This window comes from Heliangelus exortis, chromosome 7 (genome assembly GCF_036169615.1).
Source record: "Heliangelus exortis chromosome 7, bHelExo1.hap1, whole genome shotgun sequence".
Taxonomy (NCBI): domain Eukaryota; kingdom Metazoa; phylum Chordata; class Aves; order Apodiformes; family Trochilidae; genus Heliangelus; species Heliangelus exortis.
Genome location: NC_092428.1, coordinates 20,792,060 through 20,815,085, shown reverse-complemented (window position 1 = coordinate 20,815,085; position 23,026 = coordinate 20,792,060). Strand labels below are relative to the sequence as shown.

The 23,026-nt window shown below is 37.6% G+C and overlaps 1 protein-coding gene across 6 annotated transcripts in view; it reads right to left on the bottom strand.

Moving 5' to 3' along the window:
- Nucleotides 1–8,720: 8,720 nt before the first annotated feature.
- The window catches only part of SHLD2 (shieldin complex subunit 2), a 36,437-nt gene continuing 22,131 nt past the window's right edge, over nucleotides 8,721–23,026 (bottom strand). For 4 of the 6 annotated variants that reach the window (XM_071749265.1, XM_071749268.1, XM_071749266.1 and 1 more), the window contains 8 exons: nucleotides 20,423–22,860; nucleotides 19,293–19,400; nucleotides 18,267–18,461; nucleotides 15,616–15,750; nucleotides 13,290–13,496; nucleotides 12,181–12,415; nucleotides 9,779–9,894; nucleotides 8,721–9,159 (listed from right to left, as the gene is read on the bottom strand). In XM_071749265.1, the coding sequence (XP_071605366.1) occupies nucleotides 8,987–9,159; nucleotides 9,779–9,894; nucleotides 12,181–12,415; nucleotides 13,290–13,496; nucleotides 15,616–15,750; nucleotides 18,267–18,461; nucleotides 19,293–19,400; nucleotides 20,423–21,929 (2,676 nt within the window). In that variant the 5' untranslated portion in view covers nucleotides 21,930–22,860 and the 3' untranslated portion in view covers nucleotides 8,721–8,986. Of the gene's footprint in view, nucleotides 9,160–9,778; nucleotides 9,895–12,180; nucleotides 12,416–13,289; nucleotides 13,497–15,615; nucleotides 15,751–18,266; nucleotides 18,462–19,292; nucleotides 19,401–20,422; nucleotides 22,896–23,026 lie in introns of all 6 variants that reach the window. The other 2 variants (XM_071749270.1, XM_071749269.1) reach the window with 2 other exon arrangements.

Genomic DNA, 23,026 nt, shown 5'->3' with positions numbered 1-23,026 from the left:
TTGTTCCTGTGGCTTCACTCAGTAGTACCCTCTCAACAGCCTAACACAAACCAAGATACATAAACACACACACACACCCCAGATGCTTTTGAGAATACAAAATTGCTCCCTGAGTCTTCAAACTGGGCTGAAAAACCAGTACATTTTCTATGTGCTTCCAGGCTTTGATCCTAAGATACAGCCTCACACACCCACTCTGTGATTACTCTGTGATTACTCCCTTGGGCTACAGGTCAGGAGCCATTTCAGGGGTTAACAGTTATGCACAAGTCAGCAGCAGCTTTCCAGCAGGTTTATTTTACTTGCCATGACTGTTACAGCAGTGAGGCAGAGTAGAAATTTGAAGGCAGCTGTTGGTGCTGACCTCGTGAATCCATGTATTCCATGGATGCCCATGGCCAGCTGTGGAACAACTTAGTGTATGACCCTTCCAGTCAAATGCATCCTACAAACTTGCCACAAGTTGCCCAAGTGATGTCCCAAGAACATACACAGGATACAAGGGGAGGATAATATTTCATTTGTCTTTCTTTAAACACTCTACAGGAGGATGTTACAAAGCTCTCTTGTCTTGGATTTGATATAACCAGCAAGGTTGACTGTTCCCACTAGAAGCACCAAAATGTGCTTACTAAAAGATACTGGTCACCAACTTTTACCTCAAGAGATTACACATCTGGGCATCCATAACAATGCAACTGGCACACAGCTTTTTCATTGCACCTTCAATCAGAAATGGTGTAAAGATGTCTCATATTCAAATCCGGAGAATTTACTCTGTGTCTTTCTTTAACAAAGTTGACAGCTGAAAGAAACTGAGAAGTCAATTGCCTACAGATACCAGGCTAAATCCAGACAGTGTTGGTGAATTCCTTTTCAGAAGAAGGGAAACTTTGCTTTTCAAATGGATTTTTGCAGAAAGGTTCAATCACTGTTGCTCAGCCTGACTAGAATTTATGTTTCCCAGAGAACTCCACCTGGGGCTTAAACATGTAAGAATGTGTTTAATTCCATATGCAAAGCCTGGAAGGCTGGAATTTGCTGTCTGTTGGTTCAAAGCCACTTAAAGCAGCAAAACTGCACCTGCAACCAGGCTGGTTTTAGCTTAATGCATTTCTGTAACATGTTCTGGTCTACAAGAATAGCAGAGCCCTCCAGGAACAATATGCTGGGTAACACTGCTCATTTGCCTGAATGTCATCTGCCACAGTCAATTTGGATCAGGTCTTGGATATCTCCATTGTAAGGAATTTTTGAGTGTTTCTGAAGAATGACAGCACTTCAGTGCAGTTTGTGAGTTTGTGTGTATTATCTTGCAGTTTCAAGATAATAATTAATGCACCACAGCCAAACTTAACTTCTGCTATGCACATAACCAGTCAGAAGCTCTCCAGACATTGCCAGCCCCTTACTGAAGCTGGCATTCTGAATGCAGTGCCAGGTTTTGGGGTTTTGCTTATCCTCAGATACTTAGAATAATTCTAGTCAGTCAAGTAGAGGAGCAAGCATAGCAAGTGTTTTCATGCACGCTTGAGGCAAGTGAAATGCATCTGAGACTTCTTGAAAATGTAAAACTGACCATCACATTCCATTTAACATAAGATGCACTGTTATTTCTAACCTAGAATTTTACAAAGAAAGCAATTGTCAGATAAACAATATCTTTCTACTTAAGAAAGAAATGCCATTTATATATAAATTCTTAGCTTATTAAAAATATGTGCAACTCTAGATCACCTTCTCATGTACATGAATTACATAAGAAATAAATTCTTCCCAATTTTTCCAACTTCCCAGTAGAAACTAAGAACTAGATCCAGAAAGCAAAGTTTAGGTATCCATGTCCAAACAATCCTCAGAATCAGGACCTACCTCGCTCATTATCTCCTCAAAGTATAAACTAGTCCATGTTATTTCTGCATTCCTTCCCTTTCTCCCACCATTCCCAGCACTCAGACTCCACAGGGAAAACCTAAGGCTGCAGGGTTAGCTGAGCACTGTCCCTGAGGCAAAAGAAGACACGGAGGGGGGGGATGTACAACCACACCAATTTGGGATGGCATTGACTGCAATCTGCTTGGGCTAGGGTGCACAAATGCTTTTAACCTGCATAAGGCAACACTTGGAATTAACACCTTAAAGATTCACTGAGAATTAGGGAAAAATTGAGAATGAAGATGGCAATCTATCCCAGGGATTAGTCAATATGGTGACAGGAGACTGGGGACCAGTCTCTAAAGGTGGTTGATTCATTTAATCTGATCTGCATTCTCTGTTACAAAAAAATGAAACCAACTCTTCCCCTGGAGACCCTTATTGCTCAAGTTGCATTACAAAGAATATAACAGCCTGATAAAAAGCTGCTGTTAAAAAGCAGTACCAGCCTTACTATTCAAGGACTCCACTGCTATATACTGCAGACAGACAGACAGAAAGATGGAAAAAAGCCATTTTTATACATCTAATTAAGGATCTGTCAGGTTGGGGGGAGAGCTGCAAATCTATTTTAAGAAAAGAGTAGCTGTCAGAAACACTTAGAGGCTTTGTATCTAGCAAGCAGCATCATGACTTCTGCTTCTGTTAGACAGCAGCTGTAAGGAGTACAGTCTATGAATAAGACTCTATTCTGCAATTTCATTTTTCTGTGAAAAGGAAGATGATTTGAGTGGGTTTCTCTCATCTGTTAATTTTATAAAGTCCTTACAAAATCTGCCAGGTCATTTACATTCATCTTTCTTGGGAAGAGGGCTGTAACACTACTGACATGACTTTTTTCAAGGAGCAATATAGACATGGTCCTCTTCTTTGCAGAATTAATCTTTTTGAAAAGTGTCAGGCTTTTTAGTAGTGTGAAAACTGGTAGATTTGAGCCATGTGACCTCCTTTCTTTTTCATCTTGGGTTTAAGAGAAGCTTTCTCAACAAGGCAGACCAGTTCTTTTGCCTTTATTTTACCTTATCAGTTTGCAAGGCAGCCTGCTGAAATAAGCAATCTCATCTATTTCAAAGACTTAGCAAATATCTACAAAGCCCCATTATTTTTTGTTTACTTGTTTATCAAGTTAATAGAACAAGAGGTAATGTGGGAGAATACAAACAAGCATGTTTTGTTATAAACCAAAGATTCCATGACATGAAACCTTAAATCTCTTCTTAAATCCAGGGACTATCACATGGGCACTCTGCTCTCACTTCTCCTTTTGCCAGACCTCATTTCCCCTCATGCACAACCACCACAATGCCTTCCCCGTTCTCTACACTTGCTTAATATCCAGTAGCAAAAAGCAAGAAATAAATACCTTAAAAACAACCCTTTGAGATAGTTTTGGGGTAGCTTTAAGCTGCCTTTCATGCAATTAGGGCTTTGGCCTTTCTGAGGATTTAATCACATCCTTAGCTTCACTCTGCATTTCATTGCTACTCTTCCATCTCTTATATTGCTCTCAGCTGGAAAGGAGGCAAATCAGCACCACATAAGCCAGCAGGGCTCCCAGGAAAACCACCAGTACAAAACATTAACCTTTGAGAAGACACCAGTAATCCTGTCCTACAGGATTTGTCCACCAAGATTTCTTGTAATGATATACTTGACTTTTTTCAGTTTACTTTTGCAAATTATGTCATTCAATAAAATTATTTGGTCTCTGGAAAAGAAACAGAAGCAGAAGTAGTGGAGTCTTTTCTAGATCTTAGCTCCTGCCCAAGGCTGAATGCTGTGAACAAAGCCTGCTGGAGAGACACTTAACTCTCCTTAGTGGGAGAAAAGTCTAAATAAAGACTTAGAACTTTGATGCCTCAATCCCCAGATGTAAAAGCAGAAAATGGTGTCACAGAGAAGCTGGGGAAAGCACCCTAGAAACCACTGTACAAGAGGAAAGTACTGTAGCCTCAGAGCATAATTTCTGACCCTAATGCACTTTGAAAAAGCACAACTCTGCAGCTCCAAGATAGGCTGTGTTTTCCCAAATAACCAACAATATTCCCAAACAATTTAGCCCACAGTGATCATAATATAGCTGTCTCTTGGTCCCATGGCCTGTGGGCTGACTCCAGGTCACTCAATACTCCTATTCCAACCTCCCTTTCCCTGGACAATGTGCTTGGGCAGCATACCCCATCCCCATTTCTGCCTCACACAGCAGGAGCCTTCCTGAACTGGTTTTCCTGATGAGCTGGGGAAAGATTATGATGGAAGGAAGACAGAGGCTTCAGGAAAGTTGGGGAAATTTGAAGAAGGTTTGGATTTAGTCCTTGTGGCTGCCTATATTGAACCACCCTCACAGGAGGCATGATCCTTGGTTAAATAATCCAGACAAAATTATAATGCAACCAATATACCAGGGTGACATTCCAAATGAGAGCCCAGCTGAGAGCAACAACTCTGTACACTAGAAAAGGCTTGCACCAATAACAGCTCTGAGGTGGTACACATGTATTTCAGAGCAGCCTAGCAAGGGAATAATGCTATTTCAAGTGTATCCAGTCCCAGAAGCAGTCCCATGAGATGGACTGTAAGCCCCAGGCTAGCTCTGCCTGCAATAATCTGCAGGCTTGACTCTGTGACAGATTGAAATGCAACAACAGTGTTTATGCAACTAAATCTTGTTCTAATCTATTAGTTTATGTAACCTTTGCTCATAGACGTACCAACTCATAGGTCTCAGGAATATGAAGAAAATATCCTTTTTTAACTCTCTCCCATCCTTCAATTCCTGGTTGTCAAACAGGCAAGCAGATTATCAGAGATTTTGTTCATTCTCTTGATGAAAAATTATGCTGGGAGGGGTATCAGCTGATGTCCTAAAAGCCAGTGTACTTCTCCATACATCAAACCAGTTATCTAGTAAGCTGGCCAATGCTAGGTAGGCATTTCCAGCCAGAGAATGTACCATGTGAGCCCTGGTCTGGGGGCAGAAATGGTTTACTTATCTCCTACGGAAAATGATGGTTTTCTTGTATTCAGTCATTACCTGAATAAGGCACATCAACAGCATCTGTGGGGACAACACTGATTCTTAAATGCTTGAAAGATTTACTTTCATCCTTCTTGTATTTCTTGCATTTCCTAGAAAATTTTTGCATATCTTTTAAGTGAGGAGCTCACAGCAGAACCAGGGTGCAGTTCTCTTCCTGCAGCAGTCACAGTTGCAGTGATTACTACATGAAGCCTGCCCACACCAGTTCGTTTTGGCTCTCTCTGGTCATGCTCTAACCTGGAGTGTGAAAGGAATTGAGCTAAGATTTTGATGGCTAAGGGGTTTAGTTCTTTGGGGTTCTGGGCTTTGTTTTGCTCTTCTGCCAACTGAATTGTTCACACAGCTGCTGTGATGTTGTTCAGGTGCCACTTGTTATCTGCACCATGTTTCCTGTCTAACCCTTTGTATTGATGATTCAGGCACAGGCCAAAGGCAATCAATATCACCTGGAATTAAATGCATTCAGAGCCAGATCCCATTGCAATCTCCTGTAATCAGGAGGGGTTGCTGCTTCTTTTGATGCCTATGGGACACTATCAGTACTAGAAAAATATTTTATAAGTGGGCCAGGTGTTCTTCATGACTTGTGGCTGCAGCAGTCAGTGCCTTTTCCCCCAGGGCAGGCTGCAGTGCTGTGTGGCACCAGTGACTGCCTGGCAGGAAGAGGTTATATCCTCAACTCCACACACTCTGCATTTAAACAAATAATAATTTCTTACACCCTTGACCCTCAAGATCTCACTGCAGAGAGCAGTGTTAGATGTGTGTGCCTATAGGAGCAACCCTAAGGTAAAGCAAACACATCTTTGGCTTTCAGTATCTCATTCCAGTAAATATAGTTATAATTATAAATATATAGTATTATTATAATTATAAATGTAAAGCCAAAACCAAAAGGTTGAAAGAATCCAAATTAGGGCTGTATTACATGTGGTACAATTACTATGCCATACATCTGATTTTGTGCTTTCTGGTGCTTCACCTGAATTTCAAGATGTTTTCCTGCCATCTGCCTGCTCAGCAATCCCTCCCCATTTGTCTTGGAGTACTCATGCCCTATTTCCATTACGTCTGCCCTAAATCCATTCTCTGTTCCAAAGGGAGGAAATACTGCCTAAAAGAAAAACTAGTCTTGCCATAGAGCAAAATTTGTTCTTTGTGGCTAGAGCTGTGTGAATAATTCATTTTTTATGTATACATAAGTAATCTTGCAAGGCCTTGTCAATGCTACAAAGTTTAGATTACTATTACCAAGGCTAGGTGGTAAACCAAAATTAAAAGCCAGATATTGCCTTCCAAAAGACTAAAAGACATGTAAGCCAGAGCTTCACCAGTAATTCTCTCTACAAAAATCTCTACAGACCTTCTACACATCATATGTAATCTTAGGGATTATTAATAAAGGCATTTTAAAAGGAATATCTTGAACTGCTTTTTCCTAAAACAGCAATGCTTGCTAATTGAATGCAATTTACACTCGCAAAAAAATTCCACAACCATGAGAATATATTCCAGTAAAAGCAGATTAGGTCTTGCTGAAATTCCTGTTGTTAAACACAGGAAAGAAAAGTCAACTGAAAGGAATAAAAGTTCACATTTCCTGCATTTTCTTCCATACAGGAAAAAAGAAGAAAAAACCATCAGCATTAAGAGAACCTCTGGGTTTGCTCTACTGATTCACACCAACGCTTAGCTTTGGACAGAAGGTGGTGCTACAGCTCCTGTAACTTTTATTATTAGGCCAGACCAATGATTAAAGCATAGCAGGAGCACAAGTAAAAAGTAAAAAAACAAGAAAAACACTCTAAAAGAGAAACATTCTGAGTTCTGCAAATGAGCAGACTCTACCTCTGTATCCTTTCATATCACTAGGTACACCAAGTAGGTATCTTATATAACACTGCTAATAAGACTTTTAAAGAGAAAGCAAATTCATCACATGCTCAAGATGGTGAGGGACTTCAAATACCTAGCAAAAGGTGAGTATCAAAGCATGGGGAAAAAAAAATCTTGCATGGCGTGCTTTGTGCAAGCTGCAGCAGATTTTCACCTGGCCAAGGCTCCACTGCCCAATTCTGTGCCAGGGGAAGCTGATGGGACAGATATTCTCAGGTGGGAAGTTGGTGCAGGTTCAGACAGTACTCTGCCTGCCTCTCCCTGAAGAATATCCAGGGCAGCTGCACTGCTGGGGATTTTACTACGCTAAAATGAAATATAAAAATATTAATCCAAAGCCCTTAACTAGGCTATAATATTTCCCTCCCTTTCCTTCTTTTGCTGTCTTTCTCCAGAAGTCCCTCAGGAGGCACCAAACATGGCAGCTTTTGAAAATTTTCTTCCTGTTGTCCATACTGGTCCTGCCTCTACCTCCATTTGATACCTGTAATGTTACTGGGAGAGCTGTTCCAGACTGTAGCCTGAGACACACAAAGTTTCACTGCTTCAAGGCAAAAGCATCAAGTGCAAATCTCAGAAGAGAGCTCTGCCATTCTGGCAGATTAATCCCCTTGTGGATGCACTTACTCTTCCATTCCCATCTTTTCTCTTGAAAGAAAACTAACATATGGCTCCCAGAATGAAACCAAAAGTTATTTTATGAGATAGTAAATCTTTCTTGCACTTTATTTTTCTCTAACAGTGAATTATTCATAGCCAGCTACAGCTAAGAACCAGATGCGAGTCCAAGGCCAACAGAAGGCTGTGAGAGAAACTCTTATCTCAGTTACACAAGTATGATTCTGGAGAAACTCCAGCTATTAAACAATCTATAAAATAGGGACAACAATAACTATTATTTCAAAAAGCTTTTGTGGTGGTTAACTACCAGTAATTAATGCTGGTGCAGAAACTGGGAACCTGGCAACTAAGGGCACTATAGAAATGCTGAGTAATCATTATTTCTGTCATTCACAATTATAATTCTTCATGCAATCTACTTGTTGTAGTCAGGGCACCCATCAGTGCTCCCTGCAGACCCTAATCTATTATGTTCCTGATTCATTGACCAGCCTCAATACAATTACTCACATTTTAATTGAAGGAAAAAAAAGTCTACCTCTTTCAAAATACCATTCTAGCTGAAGGTACCCACTAGTGTGAAAGTCAAAATTCACAACTACTAGGCTGTGGGTGTAAAGCAGAATAACTAAAATAACTTTCCCTTAAAATCCTGAAATTTAAGAAAGATTAGAAAGATTGTTACTTTAGTAAGTCAGATGCAGTCATAATTTACTCAGTATTCTACTGATAAAATCACTATCAGAATACATTAAAACTTAAAAAATTTCCAAATCTACTCAAGTTGAGAGAAGATTTCACAGACTAATATTAAGCCAATTAAGTTGGCTTAAGGTGACCCAAGTTGATTTGCCAGCTTATTCTTCAAATGCAGCAATAAATAATTAAATGAAAGATCCATGAAAGAATTCATCAGTGTGAACTGTTTAAAAACTCCTAATTAAACTGGTGCAATAGCTTCTAGATACAAAAAATTTAACTCAGTAATACGTTTCTGTTTTACAACTGAAAATGATAGCAGCAAAATTACTGTGGGTAAATGGCAGAAATCTTGCTATTAAAAGAAGCAAAGCAATCAAAGACATAACCAAGTTGAAGACAGTGTACAGGGATAAGAAACAAAAATTGTGTACCTGAAATAGTATTACTGAATTGTGGCCAACTTCCTCTAATTGGTCAAATCTGAGAAAAATGCAGTCTCTCAATACTAGGAAACCAGGAAAACAGATACCAAGTAAGAGTTTATTAAGATAAAAATATATGTATAAAAATAGACTTTATTAAAATTTACCAGTATTACAGTAGCAGTATATACGATTAGTAGATACTCCATACTAGTCCTTTTGGGCTTGTTTTCATCTTCTTTTGGTTTTTTGTATAAGTTAAACCAAAAATATTTTCTTCTATTTTTAAGGTGACTTGCTTCCTGAGAGAGTTAAATTCTTCTTGTTTGCCATCTGTGGTCTCTGTTACTCACTTATTGTAGAAGTTGATTCACAGATCAGGATGAAAATTTAGTAGATGGAAATCCTTTTGCAAAGGATAGCTGTTTTCATCAAGCACAAAATGGCTCCTAATTTGCAACAAATAGGATGCTTCAGTATCTGCTAGCAGCAAATGACACAGATCTGCCACTATTGTGCTGTAGGTTATATCTGAAGAGGGCACTGCAAAAGACAGAACAATCCAATTTACTCTTTATTTTCACAATAGCAGCTAACAATCAAGTTTCACCTCCATGAGAGCTACACTGAATCACTGGAAATGTAGCTCAGCTTCTTAACAATTATCACACTTTGGGTTTATTCATTTTAAAAAACAATGGGCTAAGACTCTCTCATTAAACAAACACCTGTGAATCATATAAAACACCTCACAAGAAGTCAAACAGGATGTATCAAGGGAAGCCTGTCTGAAATACATCTGAATTATTTACATCATTAAAACATTCAGCTATTTCTAAGTACTGCTAAAAGATTGTTTTGCATACAAGGAATCCATTTAGCTACTGAATAATGAGTTATATATAATAAAAGTTACTATGACCTCACCTGTTGTCACTACCTCAACTCTGGACTTTGTCAGATAGCAACTAAAATGTTCTCTTTGAGGTTGTGTGTGGGGTTTTTTTGTTTTTTTTTTTTTTTTGCAGGTCTCCTACAATATGAGCAATCATCATATTTGCAAAACAATCTCATCATAGTTTAAAATTGCCAATAATTAAATTTTACTTCCATTGTGAACTTCTCTATCTGGTTCTCTTGCAAGTAATTGATGAGACAGTACCTACTACTTTGTTCAGCCAGTCTGCTGGGATATTGAGGAAGATTTTTTCCATCAACTCAGACACCACATGAACATGAATCTCATATCCTCCATCTTCTACTGTCATCAAAGCAGGTCTAGATCAGATAAGAAAAGAAAGTTAGCTGCTGTAATTTCTAATTGAAGCAAAGTTTGACTGAATCTAATACAACTTTTTATTACCCTCCAACATAACACTAAGAACCAGAAAAACTAGAAAATCCTTATGCACTTATCTCTGTCAAATCTGTAGAGCTGGAATGAGCTAGAGATTTATTTTCTAGATTTACTACTCAGATAGTTTCTGCTTGTTTTCAGGCTTCTGAGTGATTTTACCAGGCCTGATAATTCATACAGTTGATGCAGCTTCTACCACCATACACTCTTTGACTGCCCTAAGACTACAATTTAACCTGCAACATCTGCACTACCACAATCCTAACACTTACTAGAAAATCTGTACTGCTCTGATTAAATCAGCGTGCAATGCTCATATCCTGGCCATCCCACAGAAAAATCTAAAAGAGTGAACATCAAGATATATCACAATAATGTAAATCCTGGCTATGGCAAAACTGGAACAGTAACAAAACAGTGTATGTTAAATAAAGTAATAGAATAAGGCACAATCATCTTCAGTGCAGAACTTCTCAATGGGATATCCTCCCAAGAGAATAAAATGTGCTCACTGCAAAGACAGCAAAAATGAAAGGGTAGTCACTTAAAGATTCCATCTAATCTATCTTAAGCTTGTGTCTTCAGCATCTGAAGGAAAAGGTAAGCTTCATTACAATCACAGAAGAACAAAACTGGGCTTCTACATTTGAAAGGAAAAAAATGATAGGTGTTGACTTAACTAAACTACAGCATTGAAGATATTTTTAAGGCTATGTGTGTCTTCTAAACACCAAAATCCTGTAATAGTATTTTCCCATCCCAGTGTCTTTTCCTATGTTAAATATTCATGCTCTTAGAGAAACTGTTAGGTTAGTAAGTTATCATTCCCAAATTAAAGAAGGAAATCAAATTACAGACTAACCCTATGCTGCAAGAAGTCTGCAGTGTTTAGTACTATTTACTCACACTAAGTAGAAAGCAATATAAAGATTTTATTCCCAAGGAGATGCTGGTAGCTATTATGTTGATAGACAGGGTGCATACAGAATTTACTGCCTCTTTATACTAAGAGATTAAATGCAACCCAAGATAAGAGGACATGAATTGGCCATCTACAGGAAATAAGTAAGTGATTTTTTACTACTGCATACAGTTCTATGAACAAGACTGACATTAGCCATTGTCTTATCAAGCTGTTGAGTAGTGAAATAATGCTAGGACATTAATTAATTAGTTAATTTAATTTACCAAGGTTTTCTTTGACAAGAAACAGAGTTTTCTGGAAAGATGTAAACCTACAAAGTTATCTGACAACACAGAGCATTCCTACTAAACAAATCTGAGCAAAATTTCACTGCAAAAGTGAGACTTTTCTTTGAAAAAGTTGTGCATTTCAGTTCCACAACAAAATGTGAGATAATGCATGCTGAGAATGCAAACATTGGAAATCTGTCATTTTTTCCTAACACCTCTTGTGCAAGAGTAAACTGAGGTCCTTCAGAAACACAGCAGATCATAATCTTATGAAAGACAGGGGGAACCTTTTCAGTTCAGAAAAAAATTTTTGAACTTAATCCTCCTTCACAGGAAAGTAAGTAGCATATAAACTTAAAGCTGCAAACTCACAATGAAATAATTTGAGAATAATTTAAGAAATAATTTTGGTAGGAAAACTACATATTCTAGAATTCTATTATGTCTCTGATATGTCCACTTCAAAACCCAAGTTTAATAACTAAGCAATTAATTAATTATGTTATTGCTACATCAACTGGCTCTGTTTATTTTCTCTCAGTGTATGCATACACTTTATTTCACAGTGCCATCTGCTGATAATTTAGCATCTCTGCTTTCTATGACAGTATTTATTGAGAAGACTTTTTAATGTTATTTCTGCAAGGATAAAATTGATGAGTTTTAAAACAGGGTTGTGCATTCACACAATTTCAAACTTAGTCTGAAACAAGATGCTTCAGGAGTTTTCCTTTACTTCCTCAACTCCATCTTAGCTTACTGATACAGTACTGGGTAAACTTCAATCCTGTATTATGTAGTATTCAAAGAAACTGAAATGTTAAACAAGAATGTCACCTATGGATAATAGCAATATAATACAACAATTCAAGAACAGCTCCTTGAAAATCCCTTAGAAAACCAGGAATTGCTAACCATACCTTAAAATATAGAATTTTATTTCTGGGGGAACTTAGAATGGAGAACATTGTCATCCCTTTTCCTAATAATGCACCTTATTTTATTTCATTTACCTGTAGAATGTTTTCACTTTGTTGAATGGCAGACATCTGATACACTGGTTGTAGATCATGTTCTCATCTGTCTGTAGTTCCAAACCACATTTAGCACAACCTGAATAAGTAATCATAGGCAGAGAAGCCAAAAGATACTCCAGTGAGGTGTCAGCACGGAATACGAGTTGCTTGTAGTGACCCACAGAAATGGTAAACTTCAGTTTCAAGATATGGGCTCTCAATTGAATCACTCCTACAAAAACAACAGTTTAAAATGAAATCTACATTCAGTTTTACTTATAACTGAAAAGTGTGGGTTACAGCTCATTCAAAACCAAAAATCATTATCAATGAATCTTTGGGGTTTTTTTCCCTTTCCTTTAGATGCACATGTTCATAATTTTGAGATTATTTATGCAGTGAGATATCATTATAGTAAATTATTATTTTAAAAAGTATAAAAGTACTTTCAGGTACTATTGTGGTTGATGCCAATATAAAAGAGCCTGAATAAGACATCAAGGTATTAGAATTGTGCAAGTAATTTTCAATTGCTTTTCTTCTACAGTAATTCAGAGACACTGAAAAGCATAACTTTAACACCTTTGCTTTCCACTATTTTTACCTGAAGTAGCTAAATCCCACAATATCTTCTTTTTTAATTAATTCTAAGTGTTTAACACCAACTTTAGCAGTCTTCTAGGTTTATCTGGGAGGGGATAACTGTGTAAAATGTATTCATTATTCTTTTGTGGGATGTTTTTAATAGCAGTTGCTTTTTTACTCTTCCTTTAGAGAATTCCAGTTTTGAAGAGATACTACTTTGTAAACTTGCAGTGACTGATCACATCATCACTAGGCTGGTTGGTGTCAGCAACCAAGGACAGTATTTCTCCCTCTGTTCCAAAGCTATCCTTGTATGGTACCACATCCCACACCTGCCTCAGCTCTGGGCTCACTAAATGAAGTCTGCATTCACAGTCTGGCTGGGTACCAAGCAGCAGCCTCCAGAATAAATTCAGCTTCCCAGAATTAAAAAACTCATTTTACTCAGTCAAAGGAGCATCTATTTTGCTTAGTTACACCCTGCACAACAGACATTACATAGCTATGGGTAACAATTTTACCTGAGCATTTTTCCTCCAAATGTCTTGAGAGCTTTGTCACCTGCATGAGGGATGTTTCACTTTTCTGAAACTTTTCATTAAATTCAACTGCCCTTTTGTCATCATCAAACAAGCACTCGCAGGATGACCACGGAGTTGTGTGTAGTTCAAAGTCACCTGAGACAGAACTCTGCTGGACCAGAAGATATTTAAAGTCCCACAAGTGATCTACAGAACAAACATAAGCAAACCAAAGTGTTTACTTTCTTTACCTTGGTTAATTTCTTTAAAAATTTATAAAAATTTATAAAAATTATTTTAAAATCTGCTGTCAGATGCAGTGTTTTACAGTAAAATACTTCAAGAGAACTTCTGAAAATCAGTCTCTTTTTCATGCACCTGGTATCTGACTAAAGGTCCTGGCAGCTCCCCAAAGACCCAAGTGTGCTCAAGCCCAAAGCAATATTCAGGCAGTAACACTACTACTACAGCCACACCAAGGAAAAAATCTAAACAGAAGGGAACAAACAGGCATTTGGCAAGAGAGGTCATAGTCTAACCTGGGTACAAGATTTGGCTGATACCTGAATTTAACCTATTATTTAGATTTTCAAAATTTCCATGTTGATTAGAAAAGTGACCACAAAATATAAGTGAATTATGAGTAATCAAGTTTACAGAAATGTTTTCAATGAAATAAATCTTTCTTTTGTGGCAATCCAAACAAGTTGAGCATAAAGCATCAACTGATGATGACTGTATGGTAGAAAGCTTGGACTAAATTTTAGCAAGAAATGAAAAATTATCTTTTACTGGCAAGAACTTTTAGATACTCTAGAACTGTAAAGTCTCATGCACATTATCTTAAGTACGTAGACATTTTAAAAATTACAAGTCTGCATATCTTCCTCCTCAAGATTATGAGGCTTTTGATCTGCAAGTATAACCAATAAGCACATAAAGAAGTCGTGCTAGGATTCCTAGCAAGGAAGAACATTGTGCTCCTCCTGTTATCCAATCACACTATTTAGCTGTTGTGTGTGCTTTTAGTATCATGTAAATTTACATTTTTGGCTATCTGACTGGGATCAAATGCTCATGGTTTGTCTGTGATTAAGTACTTGAACAGTTGAGAAATTACTTGAGTTTCAGATAACACTTTAATCATTAAAATTCTAACTGCTAGATGCACAGAACTGGACTGTTTGCCAGAGACAAAAACAAACTTTATATCAAATATAAATACTACAGAGATCAACATCTTACATTTCTTTGCTTCAAGCATCAGAAAATGATACACCACTGTCTCTTAAAAATTACCTTTAATATCTTCTTTTTGCAGGTACAAAGAAATCTAGAATTCTGTCTTTTGAAAAGTGTAATATTCTAGCATACTAAATTCTTTAAGATTTCTAAACATTTAATGAACAATATATACATGCTCATGATTAAGTATGCACAAAAATAAGAGCCATGGAGGTATTATATAAATAATGTCATTTTTTTAATGCTTAAACTGGATCATCTTCTTTCAGTAGTTTAAGAGGTGGATCTTGCAGTTAAATGATTTCTAGGAGTGGAGATTACTCATAAATTGAAGTGGAACTGAGAGAATTCAGTGTTTACATTTAATAGGTAAATATTCACTATGAGGTTGTTTGAGTTTTAGTTCACACTATACAAATCTGATTTTTTAGGCAGACATATGCAGCACTTCATGTAACACACTGTTAACTTCTTATCAGAAGAAATACAAACTCTTAGGTTATCAATTAAACAAAAGCCTAGTTCCTCTTGCTTTAAAAGAAAAAAGCCAGGAATAAACCAATATTCAGTAGCAGTTACTCTTAACACATAGGCTAAATAATTCTCCCACAAAATGCTTTTAGTCAGTTACAGCTCAACTCGACAGCAAGACCAATGGGATATAAAACCTGACACTGGATGAAGGTGGAAAGCATGGAATGAAAATCAGAAGTAGAAAAACAAACAGCAATTCACGATAAAGTAGACAATGATAAGATGACTCAGAAAAAATGGTAATATGATTAACATTCAAGGTTTTTTTACAGTTAAGTAACTAGGCACCAGTGCATCTTGGGTCTAGGTTGAACTTGCCAAATACTCAGGCTTTCTTAGTCTTCTGAAGTGAATGAATTCAAATTTTGTTGCTGATGGCACTGCTTCTAAAGAAAGGAGACATGCTAAAACTGGTATCAAGTATGTTGTCCTTCCAAGGGGTGTATTTAAAGGTTGCATAGAAAAATTACACCAGGTGAGCTTTTTAAAGATACTAAAAGCATCACAAAAATACTTTTACATCTCTCTATAGGTACAAGGATTTTACCTTTTTTCCTTTGAAGCTGAGGGTACCAGGCAGCCCCTGCTCCCCACAGGACCATCTTACAGTGTTGATCTCTGTTCTGTTCAACTGTTATAATAATTTTTCTTTGGTTGCCACCTCTGTAGCTATAGACAGATTCTGAAAGAAGTTCAAAATGATGTGACTTCTACAGTGAAAAGCATATAAACACACAAAACCCCCATGCCTCAATATTAAAATTAAATTAGGCTGCTGTTGTATTTTATGGCACAATTAAAAGCAAACAAGAATATACCTACAATTTCTTCATAAAAGCAATCTGATTTTTTTTTAATCTAGTCTGAAGGAATGCAGAGAGTGTATCAATTTACCTTTATCCAGCTAATTACTCAGCAACTGGACACTGTCCCTTTAAACCAGCAGGTATCTGAGTATTGTGCAGTTCTCAGTCATCCTGACTGGTATCAATGAAAATTGTACTCAACATCACAGCAACAGACTGTCACAACTGGAATTTAAAGTTCCTGTAATTTCTGTGGAATACACTGAAAGAAATACTTCTAGGGAAGTTTTCACATAAAGACTATAGTCACATACAAGCACAATAAGAGGATCAGTAACAGCATTTATAAATTGAAGCAATTAAGATCACTATAGCACTTTTAACAAACATACTGCCTCTATTCTCCATTTATAGTGAATAAACATGATACTGACAATGTGGGTAAAAAAATTGAATCTTACTAATGGAATATTTTCAAATTTATGTGCAAAGCTTGAAGTAAAACACTGAGAAACAATGAAACTCTAAAAAAATAAATAAATCCAATAATCAGACCAGTTATGGAGGGAAAAAAAGAGAGGAATAGTCCTTTTCCCAGGTGGGAACAGTGGTCACTAGACTACCCAAAGCTTTAAAACACAACAAAATACAATAAAACACACAACAAAACATAAAATACAACAAAACAAAACACAACATGGCAAGACACTGCATGAAATACTGAGCATGCCCCAAGATAGTTTGCTTTCATTCATTTCAGAAAGTGCAGAAGGAATCAGCCACAAGATCTGATTATGAAGAACTATAATATCAACTTTAACATGGAAAATTGCTTTAGCAAAAAGAATCCTGAAATAAATGCATTCACTATTAGAAAATCGTGTGACAAAAGAATAAATTAAAAAAAAACAAAGTACATGACTGATTCTTTGGGGGAGAAGAGTTCTTACAAGAAAAATATACAGGAAACTTAGATTTCCAAAACAAATTCTACTAATGAGTTAGTTCTCTGTTAGGTTTATATGGAAGAAACCATAATAAAACATCTCAGTAGTTTCACATTGTGCCTTTTCCAGCACTGAAAATCAAAAAACTTCCATCTCCTTTTGAGCACTCCTGCTATACACAGCTATCTTCCCTGAAAAGGATCTCAAGCCCACATTTCCCATATGTAAGACAATCCTATTACCACTCCACCTCCCAGGAGTGTGTTTCACACCTGCATCTCTTACTAATCCTCCATCTCATTGAAGGCCATGTACTACGCTACTCAGAGCTCTGGGGATGCTCAAGCCACCTCACTAATAAGTCAATACATTAGTTATTGCAGTTATGTGTTGAGTGCACATTCCTTACTTGTAACACACTTGTCCCTCAGTGAGCAGGAACCTTGATTATCAGTGCCTCCTGCTCATGTTTCTCTCACACACGTGCTATGGACCAGCACTGCTGTGCAGTAACCTCCTTCCAGCAGCTAAATGCAGTCATTTGGCCACAACAACCCCATGGGGAGCTCCAGGCTGGGCACAGAGTGGCAGACAGGGACCTGGGAGTCTGGATTGACAGGAAGCTGAAGAGGAGCCAGCAGTGTGCCCAGGTGGCCAAGAAGGCCAATGGCATCCTGGCCTGGATCAGGAACAGTGTGGCCAGCAGGTCCAGGGAAGGGATTCTGCCCCTGTGCTCAGCCCTGGTGAGGCCACAGCTTGAGTCCTGTGTCCAGTTCTGGGCCCCTCAGTTCAGGAAGGATATCGAGGTCCTGGAGCAGGTCCAAAGGAGGGCAACTGGGCTGGTGAAGGGACTCGAGCACAGATCCTATGAGGAGAGGCTGAGGGAGCTGGGGCTGTTCAGCCTGGAGAAGAGGAGGCTCAGGGGAGACCTCATCACTCTCTACAACTCCCTGAAAGGAGGTTGGAGCCAGGGGGGGGTTTTGGTCTCTTTTCCCAGGCAACTCTCAGCAAGACAAGACGACACAGTCTTAAGTAGTGCCGGGGGAGGTTTAGGTTGGACATTAGAAAGAATTTCTTTACTGAGAAGGTGATCAGGCATTGGAATGGGCTGCCCAGGGAAGTAGTGGATTCTCCATCCCTGGAGATATTTAAAAAGAGACTGGATGTGGCACTCAGTGCCATGGGCTGGGAACTGCAGTGGGAGTGGATCAAGGGTTGGACTTGATGATCTCTGAGGTCCCTTCCAACCCAGCCAATTCTGTGATTCTATGATTATTTCCTCCCTGCCCCTGTTTTTCTGTTATGCCCCTCAGGAGTGGATTGGGAAGGTTTTAGTTGTGACTCCCATGTCCAGCACAGGTACATGGAAGTGCCTTGCAAAATAACTATGTAAGTTTTACCTACTGTTGGGGTTTCAGAAGTTGAAGTTCAGTGCAGGAACCTACCTGTTAATATGGTTATGTCCACAATTTTCAAGACTGAGTGAACCAAAATATTTGGCTGCAGCTGATCTAGCTGCATATACTGAACACCATCCAATCTCTGAACTTGTCTTGGTGGAATATCTCCAAAGTGTGGAAATTCTGATGACACGTATGCCAGTAAGTCATGGAGGGCACCGCCATCCACTACAGGATAAACTTGTATGAAAAAAAACAGTTAAAAGGGACACCCTTTTTTTGTTTTTTTTTTAACCTTGAAATTAGCAAATTTATTGGTTGGTACATATTTACACTGATAAAACCCAAGCTGTATTGCAATAATTGTAAGGCAAGAAATTCTTAAGATATGTAATATTTAATCCAAAATCAAATTCCACTTCATCTGCCTCCTCTTGATAACATCGCAAAGTTAAACTAAGTACAATAAATGAAATTACACAGAAAATATGAAAGAGACCTTGTATCATCGCTTGGTAAGAAAACCAGTAATTCCTGATCATGTACCTCAAAATCTGACTTAAACAGCTGACAATAATGGACACCAGGAAGATAGTAAGCACAATGCAGTTTCACTGGGATACTTCTACTGTACTGTCCCTTTATTCTCCAGTCCTCAATGGCTCAAGTTTTGTGTTTAGTCACCTGCAATAAAATACTTTCCCTGAGTGGATCTACTGACTCTTTAAGCCTCTACAGTTTTTGCAAAAAAACAAAACCAAAAAACAACCAAAAACCCCACACATCTTATAGTTCACTCCTGGGCAACTGTTCTTTCTTAAACTAAGCTCAAAGAATTCTCTTTTTCAGAGTTCTGAATGGGAATCACCCAAATTTACCATAAACTCCACGTGCCTACCCCACGTCATCATATCCACAGGTAATCCTGTCATATTTGCCTATCATGTTTTGCTCCTCTCAGCTGCTAACATTTCCATTTTATCATGTGTGTGAGACATTGCTAAAAAAGAGTACTTTAAAGAGCTATTTTTCTGTGATTATTGTGGAAAAACTTATGCTCCATAATCTTACATTCTTTTGGATTGAGAGCCGAGCAGTTCCCCAGATTCAGTAACTGACTGGTAAATGTAGATTGCAGCATGATTTCTCCACACCAAAGATTCTCATACATTATTACATCTGCAAGAAAATAAAAGCAACCTTACCAACTCATGTATCAAATATACTGAAGTATATCATATTTTCTTGACTACAGAACCATCATACATACAGGTATGAAAGACAGTTTGAAAGAGATCACAATAAAGTGATTTTTTAAAATCTACCAACATCATTTACAGTAACTTACATTTTCTCAGTGCCTTGATACATTCTTCAATTAATATAAAATATACAGTAGCCTCATAGCAAGTACTCTGTAAGTGAAGTGGGTGACTCTATAGGTTAAATTATTACTGTGCAACACTTCAGAATGAGCAGTAAATTACTAAACTTACCCAGAAACACTTTTTGTATATATTGTGGTAAGAATGGCCAAGCAGAAAAGTCCAACTTATCTTCAAAATATCCACATTTGCACCTACCTATAGCCACTTAAAGAACTCTTAACATTAAGAAATAGGCATCACAAACTGTAGAAATACTCAAACAATTTGATATTGTGAAATTTTTTGCATATGGCAAAACCTAAAGGGCCAGCTGTGGTGAACTCCAGCCCTAAATTAGGTGCAATATAATTTTTATACTACCTCATTCTCTTAAGAGTTCTCTTAAAGTGAGTGTCTTGCTCACATTAGGTATTACAGACTACAAAGGATTTATCATCACAATTCTCTGTCCATCTGCTGGTTCAACAGCAGAGAATTAAAGTCTATAAATAAAATAACTAGGACATCTGGTTTATAAAAGTACTTGTACCTTTCAGAAGCAACATTCTTACAACACTGAAGGTTACAGAATTCACCTGACTAGCTATGGCACTGCTGCATTGTCAACATCTCAAGAGATGAGCAAGCATCTATGGGAGAGCTGATGTTCCATTGGCAAGATGACTGAGAATTCAACGTGATGCTGGAGCAATGCAAGAAATACAGTTTGAAATGCCCATTTAAAGTAGAACAGTATGCAACCAGTAATTTCTGTTACTATGGCTGAGCATTTTTAAGACAACATTTTAAAAGGCTAATAAAAGATATTCTTACCTGTGAGAAGTACAACATCCCCAGGGAAAACAGTGAGCGACCAAAACGCAGCACCACGCCACAGGACCACCTTTCTCTCAACTTCTGACTGGTCAATAACTACAATTGTTGCTACAGGAACTTTACATGCAGAGGTAGGTCTAGTCTTCACCTGTATTTCTTTGATATGACAAGGATGTAATACTGTGACCAAAACGTTGTACTTCTGATTTTTGCAGCAGCAATTCTTAAGGAGCGATAGCTTCTTTTGAAGTTTCTTGAACTGTGTCATCTTCTCTTGATTCACTCTCACCCCAGGGCCAGCTGGAGAAGAATTCAGTTTAGCTTTCTTTGATTTCAGCTGTCTTTTAAATGCTGAGTGAAAAATATAAGAGGAATCTTCACCCTTGCAGGCTCTTTTGGAGGAACTCTTATGAGAGCTGTCTACTTGAGAGCACAATATTCCTGAGCTCAATGGTTCAATATGAATTTCATTTACAAATTGCTCAGCATGAACATGAAGTTCTTGAGGCTTCTTTGTATTTTCCTGAGCCTTTTCTTCTTGCTTTGTAAGTTCAAAGGAAACATTTTCCCCATCATACTCAGAATCAAAAAGTTCAAGGGAACTTGTATACTCTTCCTTATACTCATTTTCAGCCACATTAAGACATGCTACATCGGAATCAAATTCCAAGCAATCATATTGCCTTTTTTCAGTTTTTTTGCCTGCTTTTGTTAGTTTTATGGTTCTTTTCTGCATCTCATTCTGATTCTGTGCAACAACAGCCATCTGACTTGAAGTCATTATACTGAGAAATTCAGTAGCTGTTGACACTGCAAAGTCTGAACAATCACTTGGTTTTCCTCTTGGTTTTGAGTCTTGATTTTGGGGGAAAAACATATCCAGGTATTGATTTAGATGTTCATGATGCTCATTTCCACAATCTGATTGAATATCTTGTCCCACAGAACTTAGATGTATGTTAATCTGCTTAGTACTGGCAACCAAGTCAGATATATCAGAGTTGTTAACTTCTGAATGACCGGCTCGTCTTTCAGCGAGGCCTAAACCACAGCCATGTGATGGTTTCTCTTGTTTAGCTGACTCTGTCAAGTTGTGTGGAAGGTGTTGATCTGCAGCCTGATTTGCATGTGTGCACCTATCTTTAGATATCTGACAATCAGAAGGAATTAAACATTCGGGTTTCTTAGGTGAGCTGCTACAGGTTGCTGGCACGGAAACAAATGATGTCAAACGTTCTTTTGCTGCCATTACTCTCTCCTGCTCAGTCTGCTGAGAGCTGTCAGCATTTACAGGAACTGCTGTGACTCCCCTGCTTTCTGCCTGAAGCCCTACATGGTCAGCAGCTTTGACTTTTTTGGGAAAAACACTATGTGTATCACATAAATAGCAGAGTTCTCTCCATTTTTCAGCGGAAGGTGCTGAACTAATTTGCTCCGACACCCCCAGTGGGTTTGGGATACTGGGTGCTCCCACAAAAATATGAATTTTAGGTCTTTTTAACATTTTTTATTGTTGTATAAGTTTGACATTAAAAGCTATGGCTTATGCAGTAATCACAACATTATATATTAGTAAAAGCCAAAAATTATATTTGGCCTTTTCTTAATTTAAGAATACCTAAAATTCAAATACTATTACATAATTTAATATTTAAAAACACCACTTTACTACCTAAAGCCTATGAAATAAAATATACAAACTTATATTAAAAAATGGAAGTTTACCATGTCAAATTTGCCTAGAAAAAAATCACTTACAGTAGGGCTCGATTTCAAATTCTGATACTTAGGCACATCTAGAAGGTGCATATTTAGTGAGGTTAAAATTCAGTTAGATTCTTGAGCAGACTTCTTTCTTTTTGGTAATTAAACAGTCAAATGTGACTTCACTATTTAGTACGTCATCTTAATTCATGTGCAATAAATGTTTGTAAGAAACTTTCACAGTATGGTTGGAAGACAGCTTCACCTCCCAGAAAATTACAATTTCAGCTAAACAAATTTGAGCTATTTAAAATTAGTTTAAAAGTTTGCTAGAAATGTAGTATTTTATATTCTGTTTTAGCATGAAAATATTGTATTGTTATTTTATGAAATGGAAGGTTTCAGGGTATTACAGGTAAATTATAATTATTTAATAACCACTAAGACATCAGTTAAACTTAAGCAGATGATTTAGAATTAGCTTTAATTCATTTAGGTAGCATCTTCCTACCCAAGTTACCAGGTTATTAAAATTCAGTTCACATAACATAGCTCAAAAGACCTTTTTTAAAAAAATTTGTGCTGTAATTTTAAAAGACTCACTACAGCTACAAGTGTTTATTAAAATGCAGACTCCTAGCTACATGTTTTGGGAATGCTGTTAATAGAAGCTGCTGCAGCAGGCAATTTGCAGAGGCAAGAAACAGAACACCAGAGAGGATGTAATCCATCTGCAAACAGAAGAGAAAAAGCATTGGAACAAATACTGCATTGAAAAATATTTAACATCTTCATTTAGAGCTTATTAAAACAGACGTTTTTCCTAACTGTCCACTAGGGGTCGATAAATCTGCATATTCCTCAAGCTCACAGTAACACGGACATAAACATCCTGAA